The following is a 15,739-nucleotide window of genomic DNA, read 5'->3' as shown; positions in this document are numbered from 1 at the left end:
GCTGGCCTTCCTGCTAGCCTTTTTTCAGGCGTGGTCCACGGTTCTTCTCTGTTCTTCTAGCTGCAGTGTGTCTAGAGCACACAAACTATCCCTCAGCCCCTTTTAGGGAAGTCCAACAAGCTTGGTCTCCGAGGAGGAGCGTGTGACTTGCTGGGTAGAGAAAATAGGAGACGGGAGCCAGGTTTGGGTCCTAGTTCACCTTATATTGAACTGTAAGGCCTCGGGCCCGTCTCAGCTGCAGTTAGTTTCCAGCCCACCAAAGGCTGATCCACCTGTGCCGGGATCCTGGGCGCCCTGCCCACCTGGCTCCACTCCCACCAGAGTGGGGAGACGGGCCAGCCGGGGGTGGGAGTAGAGGCGTTTACAGTACCACTGTTTATTTCAGAGACTGAACGTTGTCTTGAATGCAGCTGTAATTCTTCTTTTTTCTTTTTTCCTAATGCCCTCACTAAAGCATCACAGGGCACACTAAAACATATGCCATTCTGTTTCAACATGAAAACAGCCTTTTTTTCCTCATCGTGAAAGTAACACGTACTCATTCTGTTCCATAACTTGCTTTCTTTTTTCCACTCAATAATATGTTGTAGTCAGTTCACAATGGTTACTATAGGTCCTTCTCAACATTTCTTGTGGCTACATAGTATTTCTGTTGTGCCTTAAGACGTTTAACACCCCCTGCCAGTCTAGGAAATGGCCTTGCTCTTGGAAGACTTCTTTCCCCAGAGGAGAGAGAAATAATGACTGAGCATCCCCTAATGGCCAGTAACAGAACTGCCTGTGTCTGGCCCTGAATCATGCCAGAATGTTCCTGGGGTTCAGGGGATCCCCCTGTCATTGTGCAGAAGATGTCAGAAGCCTGGTGTCCGAATCTTTCTGGAAGCCTGGAGCTCCCACTGCATTGATAGGTCCGCACTCTGGGTCCAGCTTGGCAGTGGTTCTGGACTAGTTGTGTGCGTGGGAGGAAAGGCTTTGCCTTAAGAATAAGCCTTTTGTAATCTGTCTGTGCATTTCTTCTGAGTTAGCACCCCTGGCTCAGATGGGGTGATTCGATGTGGGGCCTCTGTTCTGGGGATGGGGACCCCTAAGTGGCTTAGGGCTTCAGAAATACAGTTCCTGCCTCACAGTCGTGAACACATGGAATTGTCTCATCCAGCGTCTCCCGCCCACCTGTAGCTCTTTGCTGGGTTGGGATAAGCACTGGAGTTGGAGCCCACAGGCTTGCGGCTTGTCACTTATCAGCTGTGTGGCCTGGGGCAAGGCCTATGGTCCCCGAGCCTCATTTTTTTTTTTTTTTTTTTTTGTGAGGAAGATCAACCCTGTGCTAACATCTGCCAATCCTCCTCTGTTTTTGCTGAGGAAGACTGGCCCTGGGCTAACATCCGTGCCCATGTTCCTCCACTTTATATGGGACGCTGCCACAGCATGGCTTGCCAAGCGGTGCATTGGTGGTGCCCGGGATCCGAACCGGCGAACCCTGGGCCGCCGCAGTGGAGCGCGCATACTTAACCGCTTGCGCCACCGGGCTGACCCCCTCCCCGCCCCCGCCCCCGAGCCTCACTGATCAAACTGAGACTGTGATCCTGCCTGTTCCTCCACAGGGAACCTGTATGAGACTGAGGCTCCCTCCACCTTTTCTAAGAGGAAAGTCTCAAATCAACACAGCTTCCAGCAGAAGACGCCTTAGGCTCTGCTTTCTGCAGGGGAGGGATGAGAGGCCAGTGTGAGGAATGGCGAGAAGCTGGTACAGAGGAGCAGGGCCTCGTCAGCCGGCCTGGGAGTGAGACCCTGCTTCCTGTGGCAGAGGGGCTCTGTGAGAGGGTTTTAACCAGGGTGATGCAGTCAGACTCCTATTTTGAAGAGAACTCGCAGAGCAGCTAGAGAATGAACCAAGGGGAAGAAGACTAGCACTGGGGAGAGTGGTCTGGATGCTGAACCAGATGCAGAAAGGTCAAGGGTGGCTGGACTCAGTGATGCCATAGAGATGGGTGGGAGGCCAGCCCCCAGAGCCATTTCTGAAAGAGCATTGGCAGGGTCTTGAAGTCCTAAAGACAGATTTGGGGTCCCACCTGCTGGTGTGTCGGTACCTGAGTGGGCAGCAGTGGCCTGAAACTAACGCAGGTCGCAGTGTTCTCTTTTTCCATTGTTTAGGCAACAGCCTGACTGTACACCCGGCCTGGATGTGGAGAAACGTGGAAGCTTTCCGAGATCCTACTGCCCAAGTTCTTTTTAAGCCCTCCTGATTGCTTCCAGGCCCTAGAACCTGGGCTGTGGCCCCAGAGGACTCCATGACTCTACCTCCGATAGGGCCCCCGCTGACTTACCTGTCCGCTTCTTGGCTTCCCCATGTCTCCCTCCAGGCAGACCTCAACACCAACATCGAGGATGAAGGCAGCTCCTTCTACGGGGTCTCCAGCCAGTACGAGAGTCCCGAGAACATGATAATCACGTGCTCCACCAAGGTCTGCTCTTTCGGCAAGCAGGTGGTAGAGAAGGTTGAGGTAGGAGGCCACCCTGCACTCTTGTTAAACAGACCTTTTCACTATTTCAGGCTGGTCTTCGTCCCTATCCTCAGCTCTTTCCCCAAATTTGTCTGAATTAACTAAGTCTCTCATGGTCTCTCAGTTAATGATAACCCACCTCATGTCAAACAAGCGGATGCCAGGCTAGGAGCAGGGCGTAGGCATTCCCCACCCCTGCGGCTCTCAAGCCTGGCTGCACCGTAGCTCACCTGCAGAGCTTTAAAGCACCCCAGTGCCTGAGCCTGCTCCGCAGCACAGAACCCAGAGCCTCGGGGGGTGAAGCGGGGCAGCAGCGTGTTTGGAAAGCTCCTCCAGTTATGTACTGTTAAGTGATTCTTATTTTGAGATAATTGTAGCTCCACGTGCAAGTGTAACCCCATGTCCCCTTCACCCACTTCCCCCAGTGGCAACGTCTTGCATATCTAGAGTATAACGTTGGCAACCAGGAAGTTGACATTGATGCAACCCACCAGTCTGATTCAGATTCCATCGCTTTACGTGCACGTGTATGTGTGTGTAGATACAAATACAGGACAGTTCCCTGACACAGTGTTATTCCCCCATGTTACTTGAGCGTGTAGCCAGGATCGAGTTGTCACTCTGTCCCGTCTCACCTATTGCCACTACTCCTGTGTCTAAGCTCCTTCCTCCGATGCCCAGCTTCTGCCTGTCACTGAGGGAGGAGGGAGGTTCTGTTCTCAAGGGCCTCCAGGCCTCCTGTCTTTTCTTCCCTCTTAAGAGTGAGTGGGTCGTGGAGCTTCCTCATGGAATTGGGCCTGGGCTGGAGGTGGTCCAAAGAGATTCTAAGCCCTGCTGTCCCCTGGGTCCTGCAGACAGAGTACGCCCGCTATGAGAATGGCCACTACTCGTACCGCATCCACCGGTCCCCGCTCTGTGAGTACATGATCAACTTCATCCACAAGCTGAAGCACCTGCCCGAGAAGTACATGATGAACAGTGTGCTGGAGAACTTCACCATCCTGCAGGTGTGGGGGTGCTGCGGGTCTGGGGCAGGAGTGGAACGGTGGGTAGAGCAAATGGCATGCCCTCTTCTGGGGCCTTGACCTTCATCTGTCTCTCACCTGCAGGTGGTCACCAACAGAGACACGCAGGAGACTTTGCTGTGCATTGCATATGTCTTTGAGGTGTCAGCCAGCGAGCACGGGGCTCAGCACCATATCTACCGGCTGGTGAAAGAATAAGAGACTCGGGGAGCAGGGAGGGGGGAAGAGATCGTCTGTGCAGGGACGTGGGGAGGGGACCTGCAGGGGCAGCCCCCTGAAGTGCCAAGAGAGCTGAGAGGTCATGACTGTTCCTACCCGGGAACAAACTGTGCCTGAACCTGCAATGCAACCCCAAATAAACCCCAGATGTTGTGTATTTTCAGAGGACCTACTCTGGCTGTATAAGCCTTGCGGGGGACTGTGAGAGAAGGGGGGCAGTCTGGGAAGCAGGCCGGAAGCAGCCCCAGGGATGCATCTCGGGCGGTTCTGGAGCCAACGCCCCAGTGCACTCAGCCAGGAAGGTTGCCAGACGCTGAAGCTCGAGATGGGATTGTCCCTCTGCTGCCACTCAAGCCCCTGCACTCTGCTGCTGGCCACACTGGGAGGCCTGCGGATAGGCATGTGGGTTCTCGGTTCTGTGCATGCCTGTGCGTGCACCCGCAACCACGTGTGCATGACACATCTGCACTCCCTGCCACCTCTGCTGCCACTGCCCAGGACAGTGACAGGGAGGCCCAGACCAGCCCAGGGTTGGATTTTAGGTGTGGAGGTGACTGGGTTGTTGGAAGGGTTGGGAGGGGACAGTCAGAGCTCTTTAGATAGTTTCCATCCATCTCTGGTGGACGTGGATTCCGTGGCCACGCTGGCTGCTTGGGGAGTCTGGTCCCAGATCAGGAGCCCAAGACAGGGAGGGCAGGAGTGGTGCTGGAGCCAGCCTGCGGAGTTTAGGTGGTGAGGCCAGGGTCACGCAGCATGCTTTTTGGTGGTGAAGGCTGGTCAGAGGTCTGTGGTGGAGTGGTGGTCTCTGAGACCATCCGGTTCTGACGTTCTGGGAATCTTGCCTCTAACTCCTCCCCAGCCAGGATGCCAGTTGGGTGGCGACCGCCTCAGAGACAGGCTGTCCGCTTCCACCCCAAACAGTGGTTTCTGTGCTCCCCGGGGATGGAGGAGGAGAGGAGTGGCACCCACTCTGGGCCTAGGGGTTCCCGGGTTTATTTATTTCTCCTGAGAACTGGCATGGGCTTTGGGTTCGGCAGTCCTAGCTTCAGTCCTAATATTCCTAGCTGCCTGACCTTGGGCCAAGTTCTCCACCTGTCTCGAGCCTGAGTACTCTTTCCTGTCTGTAAAGGGGGAAGGCAACAGCATCTACCTTATAAGGCCTGAGTGAGGAGGAGAGAGAACATCTGTAAAGTGCCTGGTGCCAGATGCACTAAATAAACGTTAATTTAGCTTATCACTCGCCTCCCTCCAGGAGGCCTGGATCTGCTCTTTGCTGCCATCTAGTGGCTCTTTGGTGTCATCTTCCCTGATAGGGAACCCCAGTTCCAGGAGCTGGGAGCAGAAGGGGAGCAAAGATTCAACCTATGGGTGTTTTCTATCTCCCTGCATACAGGGAGACGTGTGGGAATATAAAAATGAGTGAGACAGCATCCCGGAGGGGTTACGGAGAGGCTAGGAGTAGGGGCTCTGCAGTCAGACAGCTAGGACTGGAGTTCTGGTGCTCAGCTACTGCCTACCCTTGACCTTGGGGCAAGTTACTTAATTTCACTGTGCCTCAGTTTCCCCATCTGTAAAATGGGTATAATAATAGTACCTACCTCGTATATGTAGAGTGCCTAGCATAGTGCCGAGCACATAAGTGTGTTTGATAAATATATGTTATTATTAGTAGGAGCGTGCATTCTGAGTCAGATTGGAAAATTCTTTTTTTTTTTTTTTGTGAGGAAGATTGGCCCTGAGCTAACATCTGCCAATCCTCCTCTTTTTGCTGAGGAAGACTGGCCCTGGGCTAACATCTGTGCCCATCTTCTTCCACTTTATATGGGACGCCACCACAGCATGGCTTGCCAAGCGGTGCCTCGGTGCACGCCCGGGATCCAAACCGGCGAACCCCGGGCCACCGCAGCAGAGCGCGCATACTTAACCGCTTGCGCCACTGGGCCGGCCCCTGGAAAATTCTTGAGTGGGGTGGGGTGGGCTGATCCTCAGAGCAGCTGGAGTTCAGAGATGGGAGAGAGCAGGGTGAGGAAGATTCAGGGAAGAGGTCACAATTGAGAGGGCTGCCCCTTAGAGGATGGGCACTGCTTAGATAAAAGCAGGCAGGAGGAGGAAGGCTGGCCAGCGTCCAGATGGGAAGAGAGGCCGGCTCTCCAGTCTCCCTCTGTCCTCCCAGGCCAGCCTTTCTTCATTAGAAAGCAACTTGAGCAAACACCTCTGGACCGCTGCTAGACCTCATGCCAGGACGCGTGACTACTGTGTGGGGCCGGCTCCGCCAAAGGCGACGTGAGGTGGTGGTGGGGCGTGGGGCCCCTGAGCAGGTGTCCTCGTGCGAGGCCCTCCCGCGCCCCCCACCCGCAGTCACTCTCACAGCCCTTTGCCCTCCCCCGCCCCCCCCCCGCCATTCCTGGAGCTGTTTGGATAAGGGGAGCTCATGATGCCTGCCCTTCCCACTCGACTAGGAACCTAGACAGATGCTCAGGAAGGACGGGTGAGCAGCCTCTTGGCCGTGGGACAAATGCACAAGTTGAGGACATGATCTTTTTGTGTCGTGAGTGGGAAGGAGGCAGTGCAGATGTTGTTGGGGCCGGTGTCTGTGAGTTTGCCCTTCTCTTTCTGAACTGACCTCAGTGGCCTCCTGGAGAGTCACCCACTTATAGCTGTAAATTCCAAACCAGGCAGCCATGGAGAACGCAGCTGTAGGTGCCTCTCCGCCTGGTGTCGTGCAGACCACAACCTTAGGGCAAGTGGGAGACCTGACCTGGCCGCACCTCTCCTGCAGCCTCATCCAACACCCCCTGTGCCCTCTGAGTCACTTACCCTGCCCAGCACGTCCTCCCTGCCTTCCAGCCCTGGCACTACATGTTCCCCAGCCAGGAGTACCCTTCCCATTTCTCCACTGAGAACTGTCACTCTTTAGGAGCCAGTGTGGAATCATCTCGTCTCGTGCAGAAGGATTAGTCACTCCTGCCCTTTCGTGGCAAAACCATTCTGCTCATCACCCATTGCAGCCCCTGTTACTGGTCCCGGAACACAGGTGCCTCCACCATCTCTTCCAGTCCTCACCTCGTAGGTACTGTGCTGTGTCCATTTTAAAGATGAGGAAAGTGGGGCACGGAGAGGTCAGCTAACTAGCTTGCAGTATTAATGCATTTATTCGTTCACTTCACACACATTTATTTAATTTCTGCTTTGTGCCAGGCACTGGGAGTGTGTTGGTGACCCAGCAGATGAGGTCCTTGGAGAGCTTACGTTTTACTGAGGAAGAAAGACAAATTAGCAAGTCAACAGGACGTACAGCCTGGGATGAGAGCTGTGAGGAAGGAGCTCAGCACTGAGGTTGAGGCCCCAGGAGGGAGGAAAGGCCTGAGTAGAGGCAGGAAGGTGACTGTGTGTCCCAGGTCCAGAGAGGAGGGTGTGTCAGGAATGCGAGGGGAGGAGCACGGCCTGAGGTGTGGAGCAGATGGGCTGGGTCCTGCCCAGGCCTCACCACGCTGGTGGGGGGCCTGGGATGTTACTCATGTGAAGGGAGGTCCTGGAAGTGTTCTGAGTAGCGGAGTCAGTCTTTCTGATCTGGTTTTCAGAAGACAATACTGGGGCTGCCGTGGACCACAGAGAAGCACATGTAATTGCTTCTGAGTCTGCCTCTCCTCCTAGACTCAGCTTCTGTGGGTGGAGACTAGATTTCCTGGTCTGTTACTTTCTGGAAACCAAACACCACGTCGGGAACAGAGCCGGTGCTGGGTAAACCTCTGGTGAATGAGTGCACGTGTACAAGGCAGTGTGACCCCTGCTGTTCGGGCCTGGGAGGTGAGGAAGGGTCCTGAGCCCTCCAGGATGGAGCCCTCCCCTCCTGACCCAATCAAGAGTGAGCAGGCGGCATCATTGAGACAGGGACATGGAGACAGACTACCTGTCTCATGGGGTCTGATGATGACCCAGCAGACTGTGCCCCAGTGGCCACCAATGTACTTCCATGAGGGGTGTGTTCTTCCTAACAGGAGAGAAACACACACAGAAGGACTTTGGGGTGTGCATTCATGTATACGTGTGTGTAGACACGAGCTCTGCCCTTTCAGGCCTGAAGCCAGGGGCTGCCCTGGGCACTGTGTGTGCTTGTTCCACACCCACCCACTCTCCCCAGCTGGGGGCCGAGAGAACAGTGGGCAGGGTGGTGAAGGGCCTGGAGATAGGAGGGCAAGCGTCCCTTGCAAGCAGGGGTGGTGACAGCAGGGAGTTCCTGACAACCCGCAAGGCTGTGCCTGGTGCGGGGCTCTGTTGGACCACCAGTGTCACCTGTGCCACTCCTGCTCAGAGGAGGAATGTGAGGGAGAGCAGTAATGTGTTTGATTTCGCCTCAGGGGCAGGTATACCCAGGGGTCACTGTGTGTGACCCCTTCTTACATTATCCATTATGTCAGCATCAAGAATGACAACAAGAAGCTTTTCCTCAAAGAGTTCAATCTATATAAGTTCTTAAGAACTTAAACCCTAGAGCCACGCTGATCTAGGGCCGGATTGGCTTCTTACAAGTTGTGTGATCTTGGGCAAATGAGTTACCCTTGTGGAACCTTTGTAACCTCATTTGTGAAATGAGAATAAAGTGGCGTTGACTTCAGGTTGCTGTTGGGAGGAAGAAAGATGCTGTGTATGTCTGCATGAAGGAGCACCATGCCTCACCCACGTGAGCACTCAGTTAATATTACATGTATAACAGCTTCCCTGACTGCTCTCCCCACCCCTAAAACGCGTGTGCAAACACACACACACACACACACTTGTTTTAGAGGAGGAAAAGCTCTACCCTAACGTCGCGAAAGCCGGCAAGGAGGCCTGCAGGCTCTTAGTTCAGCAAGAACCGCTGAGTGCAGAGACCGTGCTTGTAGACTTCCACCCTCACAGTGCTACCAGAAACAGGGAGGAAGTGTTCTGAATTGGGAAAATAACTTTGTGGCCCATTGGGGTGAGAAAGAGGCCCCAAAGAAGGGTCTCAAAAGGGAGGACAGAACAAATAGAGGGCTAGGCCGCTCTGAATCAGGAGCTGTGCAGAATTCGTGTTTTGTTTACTTCCTGAGAAAGGATGGGGGCAGGTGCTCAGGTACCTTCGTAGGAGCCTGGAGCCATTTGGTGGAAATGGCTAAGGGTCTTTTTAAGCTCCTGGATGTCTAATATTCAACTTTAAGTATTTTGTATTTTTGCTGTGTAAAACCCCCTTTGTCTCTCCCGATCTTCAGTAAAGTCTGCCACACACAGAGGCCTTTGTGTGAGTGATTTCTTTATATGAAAATGAACGAGTCCCACATCTATCAGTAGAGCACAAACCAGCAGCAGCAGCAGAGTGGAGCCACGGAGGCATTGTAAACTGAACAAGCCACTGGAAGCAGGACGCAGAGCCAACGTGAGTGGTCCACCCTGCAAGCCCAAGTCCCCCCACCAAGGAGAATGGAAAGCACTTAGGGGTGCCTGCACACACGGGGTAAAGAGCAAGCCAGGGTCATTGGACTGTCAGAGAACAGTGCCTTGGCTGCCATCCGGGTTATGTAAATTCCTTACCACCTCCTCAGTGGGGAGGTTCTGGCACCAGGTTCCGTGAGCACTGCAGTTCTAGAAGCATAGCATTAGGTACCAATAAACAACAATGGGCCCAAAACCATTGGATTTGAAGGGTGGTCCAAGCGAGAGGTTGAGGCAGGGGCTGGGAGGACCTGGTCCCCAGCCTGGCGTCATGAGAACTTGATTTTAGCCCTTTACCCAGGAGTGAGCAGGCCCACGGGACTGGCTTGCTAACCGTAATCAGAACAGCATGGGGCCGGCCCCGTGGCTTAGCGGTTAAGTGCGCGTGCTCCACTGCTGGCGGCCTGGGGTTCGGATCCCGGGCGCGCACCGACGCACCGCTTCTCCGGCCATGCTGAGGCCGTGTCCCACATACAGCAACTAGAAGGATGTGCAACTATGACATACAACTACCTACTGGGGCTTTGTGGCGGGGTGGGGGGACAAAACAGCATGATTGATAAGCCCAGGTGCGCCTTCACCCATTCATGTGGAGCAGGACCCTCCCAGGACACAGGAACACTTGGTCTGCTTGGCAGCACGTTCTTTCCTGCGCAGGGGACCCAGATCACTGCGTGTGGTGGCTTGTGCGTGTGTTGAAGGAGGGAGTTGGGCAAGCTGGAGGCGCTGTGTGCCAGCAATGTTGAGAGCCTGCTGCCCCCGTCCCCACTTTGGGACCTGAATTCTCCCATCTGAGAATCAAGGAATACTTTTTCCTGGACACCGGTTAGAGATGGCTCCTTTTTTGTCACCACAAGTCTCATGACATCATGCTGAAAAGTTATAATGCTTCTGAACAGGGTATAGTATTTGATTGGCCAGCATTCCTTAAACATGACTGAGCAACTGTAGGTGCTGGGCTACACTCATTCTTACTCGGTTTGGTTTCAGAGGGGAATAATTCTGAAGCCCCGTTTATCTGGAGCGAATTCCGCCCCCACTTCTCTCCCTCTGAGTGGTGAGCAGAAGCCTTGCGCCAATGACAGGGCCTGCCGGTCACAGCCTCTGCCTGTGAGAAGGACCAGCCCCCTGATGTATGTCCTCACCTTAGGTCTGGGAGCAGCGAGGACAGGCGGCCTCAGACTGAGTTTTCCTTGGCTCTCAGGTGTGTGGGTAGCCCTGGGCATCACAGACGGGCTCACAGCTTGGGATGGAGGAGAGGAAGGAAGGGGAAAAGGAGCCGGAAAATGAGAGAAAGGGTGAGGGAAGAGCAGGTTGGAGTGCCGTGACAGTCCCCCAGGCTGTCCTTTCAGGCACGGCCAGCGGCTGTTGGGGTGCCAGGCGGCTGGTGTGGCACAGCAGGCATTCTGGTGCACAGCAAACATTTATTGAGCATGTACTACATGCCAAGCACTTTTGTAGGTGCTGAGGGTGCCAGAAGAGAATGAAAGGTCCTTGCCCTCATGGAACTTCCATCCTAGTAGGGATACTGGTAACAAACAAGCAACAAGGAAAGGTAAATAAACGAGAAAATATCAGGAAGTGATTGGCGCTTTGACAAAAATAAAACAGGGTGATGTATTAGAACAGGGTTTGGCCGTATACGGCCCACTGCCTGTTTTTGGATAGCCCGGGAGCTACAAATGGTTTTCATGTTTTAAATGGTTGAAAAAAAAAATGGAAAAGAGAATAACACTTGTGACCTGTCAATTCAAGTCTCAGTGTCCATAAATAGGCTTTTGTTGGAACATAGCTGCACTCACTCGTTTACATATTGTCTCCGGCTGCTTCCGTGCTCCAGCGTAGAGCGGAGTGGTGGCGACAGAGACCATACATGGCTCTCAATGCTGAAATACTTACTCTCTGGTCCTTTCCAGGAAGTTTGCCAACTCCTGTGTTTGGGAGTGACTGGAGAGGGGCTTCTTCCGAGTGGATGGTCATCGAAGGCCTCTCTGAGGCGACACTAGGAGCCAACCACGTGACGATCCAGGGAAGGGAAGCCCTATTTTGAGGATGCTGAGGTGGGAGAGAACTCAGCATGGTCACATGGAGGAGGGACTGAGAGCAGCTGGAGTAACATCCTGTCCTTATCTCCTGGGGGCCGTATCTTCGTAGATCTACCTGTTGATAGTGATGATTTCAGGGATGAGAGTCCCCTCCCGACCTGACCTGATCTGTTTTCTCCGGTTGCTTTTCTCTTGGTTTGTTTTGGTCTTTGACACTCCTGTTAGAGCACTTCCTAAGAAGCTCGGTGGTCCTCGGCTGTCTGCTTCTGCTTAAGAGGGGCGCTGAAAGCCCATGGGAGGCTCTGACCACGCTGGCAAGTGTTGGAGGCCCGGCTACACTCTGTGGCCGTCTGGCAGGGCTCTTATTTTAGGAAGTGGATTTCTGTAGGGTATTTCTTCCTGGCCCAATCAGATTCCATGGAAAGGATTCCTCCAGTTTCTTGCTGGGGAGAATTGTCTGGCATTCTGGGAACCAGCACTCTGGGAACCAAGTGGGAGAAGAGTGCTGGGGCGTCTCAACATTTAGTATGGATGCTTCCATCAATCCCCCTGTGTTCTGCACAGTACTCTTGTGTTCACCTCGACCTGGTGCCCCCAGCCCAGAAACACCATGTTACCCTCTCCCGGGGAAGAACTCCCAGCTTCTGCCTGAGTGGGGAGGGGCAGTCCCCCGCTGCAGGGAGTCAAGGAGAGGATTTGGGGATCTGTCTCTTCTTGGATTGAATTCTAGCAGTCCTCCTGTCTACCTCCATTTCCAGAGATATCTGTGCCGTCAATTCCTGACTTTGGGGGAGTTCGATAGTAGAAATCGTGTTCCTTTTGGACTTTCTCTGGGTTCGGGTTCAGCTTTCTTGGGTCTGCTAAGTCAGTTGGCACTCATCCTCCTGTTTTCCAGCTTCTGAATTTTTCTTACTGTTATGTCCTCTCCTGTTGTCTTTGTCTTTTAGGATTTACACCTTAAAAAAAAAATCCCTCTATGGCCATCTTTGAGGCGTTCTAGAGGGGACAAAGTAGATGTATATGTTGCATCCACCACCTTTGTCCTGATTTACTTATTTAAAATATTGCTCTCACAGTTGTGTGAAGATAGATAATAGGAGGGCAGGAGTGGAAGCAAGGAGAGCCAGTTAGGAGGCTACAGAAAAGGCGTAGGTGAGAGATGATGGTGCTCTGGATGAGTGCCGTGGTGGAGAAGAAAGAAAGTGGGTGACCATGAGATATGTTTTGATGATAGTCACTATGACTTCCTGATGGCTTGGATGTAGAGTGTGTGGGAAAGTGAGGAATTACGATGAACTCCAAATTTCCTGGCTTAAGTCATTGGTGCAATTTATTATGATGGGAAAAACTTGGGGAGGAGCAAGTTTGTGGGTGGAAATCAAGAGTTAAGGTTGAGGTACCTATTAGACATCCAAGTGGCGGTGTTGAGTAGCAGCTGCTATATGATTCTGGAATGAGGGGGAGCGGTGAGGGCTGGATTGAGGATTCATTGGCACCTGGATTGGCGTTTAGATCCTTGGGACTAGATGAGATTACTTAGGAGGAGAGTATGAATGGAGAAGAGAGAGGTGTCCCCAGGACTGCCCTGAGTCATTCCAACATTTAAGGGTAGAAGAGAGGAGGAGGAAAACCAGGAGAGTGTGGTTTTCTTCTCAATAGTAAAGAGAAGAAAGTTTCCATGGGGAGTGGTGAAATGCTACTAGCAGGTGGATTAAGATAAGGATGGAGAAATAACCATTTGTGGTGGAGACTCCCTAGCTTCCTCTTCTTCCTAAGTAATAGGACCCCACCCCTGGGCACGTGGTCACTCAGAATAAAAACCATATTTCGTAGTCTCCCTTGCAGCTAGATGTGGCTATGTGATTAAGTATGGCCAGTGGAGGTAAGCAGAACTACAATTTCCAGAAGTGTCCTAAAGGGGAAGAGGCATGCTCTTCTTCGCCTTTTCTTTTTAGTTGACTGGACTGTGATGTAATGGCTGGATTTTCTACAGCCATTGTCAACCTTGAGATAACCTTAGGAATGGAAGATCTTAGGACCATGAGATGACCTTAGGAATGGAAGTTACCCATGGTAAAGCAACAAGATACAAGGACTTTGGGTCTTTGATACCATGGAGCACCATAACAGCTCTGGACAGATTTTATATGAGAGAGAAATAAACTATCTTTTTTAAGTCACTTTTATTTTGTGTTATTTTGTAATTAGCAGCCAAACAATTCTAACTGATGTATCATTGGATCTGGAAACAAACATCAAAGCGTAGTGGTTGAAGCATGAACAGCTATAACAACAATAATAATACTACCATCCCTGACTCTTTATAGCACTTTTCAGTTTACAAAGCACGTTCAAATACAGTCTTGCTTGATATTTGCAGCTACACTGTGATACTGTAGACATTCTCTTCATAGATGAACAAACTGAGGCTCAGAGAAATCACTGACTCATGTCACCCGTTACTAAGTTGCAGCTCTTATACTTCAACTGGCTCCTCTCCCAGTGCTCTTGGATGGAGGTGATGACTGTGCAGGAGGTTTCCCGGAGTTTGCCCGATGCTGGGTGAGATAGTCGGAAGCTGGCCCCCAAATTCCTGGAGAGTACTGGCATTAAGGAGAAAGCATGTTTTGGTACAGCAATCAAAGCTTTCTCATCTTTTCAGGAAAATGCTTATATTTCTATAGGGATGATGTGGGGTACGAGAGATTGTGGAAGATAGAGGGAGTAAAAATTAGACAACTGCCAACATTGCAGGGAAAATGTGTTTGCCAGCTGGCATGCTAGCAATACCATCTTGGAAGTAATTGGGTAGCAATCAGATGTTCAGGCCAAGAGTCTGCTGAGCATCCTGTGACCATATAAATGCTTTCTTGGTATCAAAGGGATCTGCTTCTCTCTGCAGTCTCCCCTCCTCAGAGGCCAAGCTGAGAGCTTTTGAAGTTTGGCATAAATCTCCCCTTCTGCTTTTCCTCTTCAGTAACTACTTTGCTGACTTCTTTCCAATTTCTTTCTCTAAATCCCCACTGATCCTGATGTAGACACTTTGTGGTGCGTATATGCCAGATATCATTTTGAGATTGTTGGGGATATACAGATCTTAAGCTGATTAAGGGTCTGCACCTTCCTAACAGCAAGCGAAGATGAGATCACTTTTAAGTAGCTTGTTCCAGGTTATGCAGTCAGGAGGTGGAAGCTGGGGTTTGAAGCCAGCCTTGTGACCTCAGACCACATGCTGTCCCCCCAGCTGTAGCCCTAGAAAACTAAGAGCCCCTGGGAAATACCATTCTGTCCATCCCACCCATGGCCCCCTTTAATCTTGACTGATCCACCCTTGCAGGGCTCCTGGAGGCACATTAAAGCAAGCCTTACATGCCTGCCCCCGGGAAAGGCCTCGGCCCCTCCCCAGCGACAATCGGCCCACTTGCGCTTTCTCTTCATCTCGCTGGCCCCCAGATTCCTGGCTGTGATCTTTGTCTTTGATATCTGCTTCTCCTCTCAAGGATTTGGCAACTCGTCACATTCCCCTTGCAGCGTGTTGGGCCTCAGGAGTTTTCCGTCATCCCTCTGCTCTGCTCCTCCCTCTGATTTTGTGTCCTCCCATGGCCTTGCCGAGCAGTTCTTTCGCTCTGGCCTGGGCTCTGCAGAACCCTGCGGCTGGGCCACAGGTGGAAGTGGCATTGAGATGGCATTGTAACAAGGTGCGTAAGACCCAAATCCTGCCCTGGGCCACAGTTACCCCTCCCCCGAGGGAAATACATGCACAAAAGAGGCTAAGCAAGGCACTCCCCCCTGTCTTTACCTACAACGAATTCTAGAAGTGTTGGCTTGAATGCCCAGAGCCGAAATAGGCCTCATCATCCCATAAGCATTTTCTGAGCACCCAGATGTGTCCAACACTGTTCTAGCTCTTGGGGATGCAGCAGTGAATAAATCGAAGTCTGGGCCCTCGAAGAGCTCACATTCTAGTGGGGGGAATCCACTAATTTTTACTCCCTCTATCTTCCACAATCTCTCGTACCCCACATCATCCCTATAGAAATGTAAGAATTTTCCTGAAAAGATGAGAAAGCTTTATTGCTGTAACAATCAAATTGTAGACAAAATTACATCAGGCCTCCCATTCTATTTACCCTCCTCCCTCCCCTGCCCCAGGCCATACCCCAACAGTCTTGGATCTGATCTCTGTGATGGAGTAAAGGCCACGCTCACACTAGAGATCAGCAGAGGGCGTGTAAGACTCAAGAGCAAGGGGGGGCAGTTGCTTCTGCCTCCTTAGATTACGACAGCAGCACCCCCTCCCCAGACCCAGCTATTGTCTGAGAGCAAAACAGTGTGTTCCATCCACAGAGAAAACGCAGGAGAGTGAGGGAGAGCGAGCGAGCTCTGACCTGGCGGAGGGAGCAACTCCAGGCCTTGGTAACTGGGACCACGGGACAGAGTTACACCCACGTGTGCATCCGTGTGCAGAGCATGCACTCCATGCTTCAGAGTGTGGTTC

The 15,739-nt window shown here is 52.2% G+C and overlaps 1 protein-coding gene across 5 annotated transcripts in view; it reads left to right on the top strand.

The window, feature by feature from the left end:
- Positions 1 to 8,996, top strand: part of TEAD4 (TEA domain transcription factor 4) — a 70,607-nt gene extending 61,611 nt beyond the window's left edge. For all 5 annotated transcript variants that reach the window (XM_087442899.1, XM_087442896.1, XM_004438760.3 and 2 more), the window contains 3 exons: positions 2,361 to 2,501; positions 3,356 to 3,508; positions 3,611 to 8,996. In XM_087442899.1, coding sequence (XP_087299025.1) covers positions 2,361 to 2,501; positions 3,356 to 3,508; positions 3,611 to 3,724 — 408 coding nt within the window. In that variant the 3' untranslated portion in view covers positions 3,725 to 8,996. The remainder of the gene's footprint in view (positions 1 to 2,360; positions 2,502 to 3,355; positions 3,509 to 3,610) is intronic.
- Positions 8,997 to 15,739: the final 6,743 nt, after the last annotated feature.

Source organism: Ceratotherium simum, chromosome 17 (genome assembly GCF_057802395.1).
Source record: "Ceratotherium simum simum isolate JZ-2026a chromosome 17, ASM5780239v1, whole genome shotgun sequence".
Lineage (NCBI taxonomy): Eukaryota > Metazoa > Chordata > Mammalia > Perissodactyla > Rhinocerotidae > Ceratotherium > Ceratotherium simum.
The sequence above is the reverse complement of the archived record's forward strand: the minus strand, read 5'-3'. Positions and strand labels throughout refer to the sequence as shown.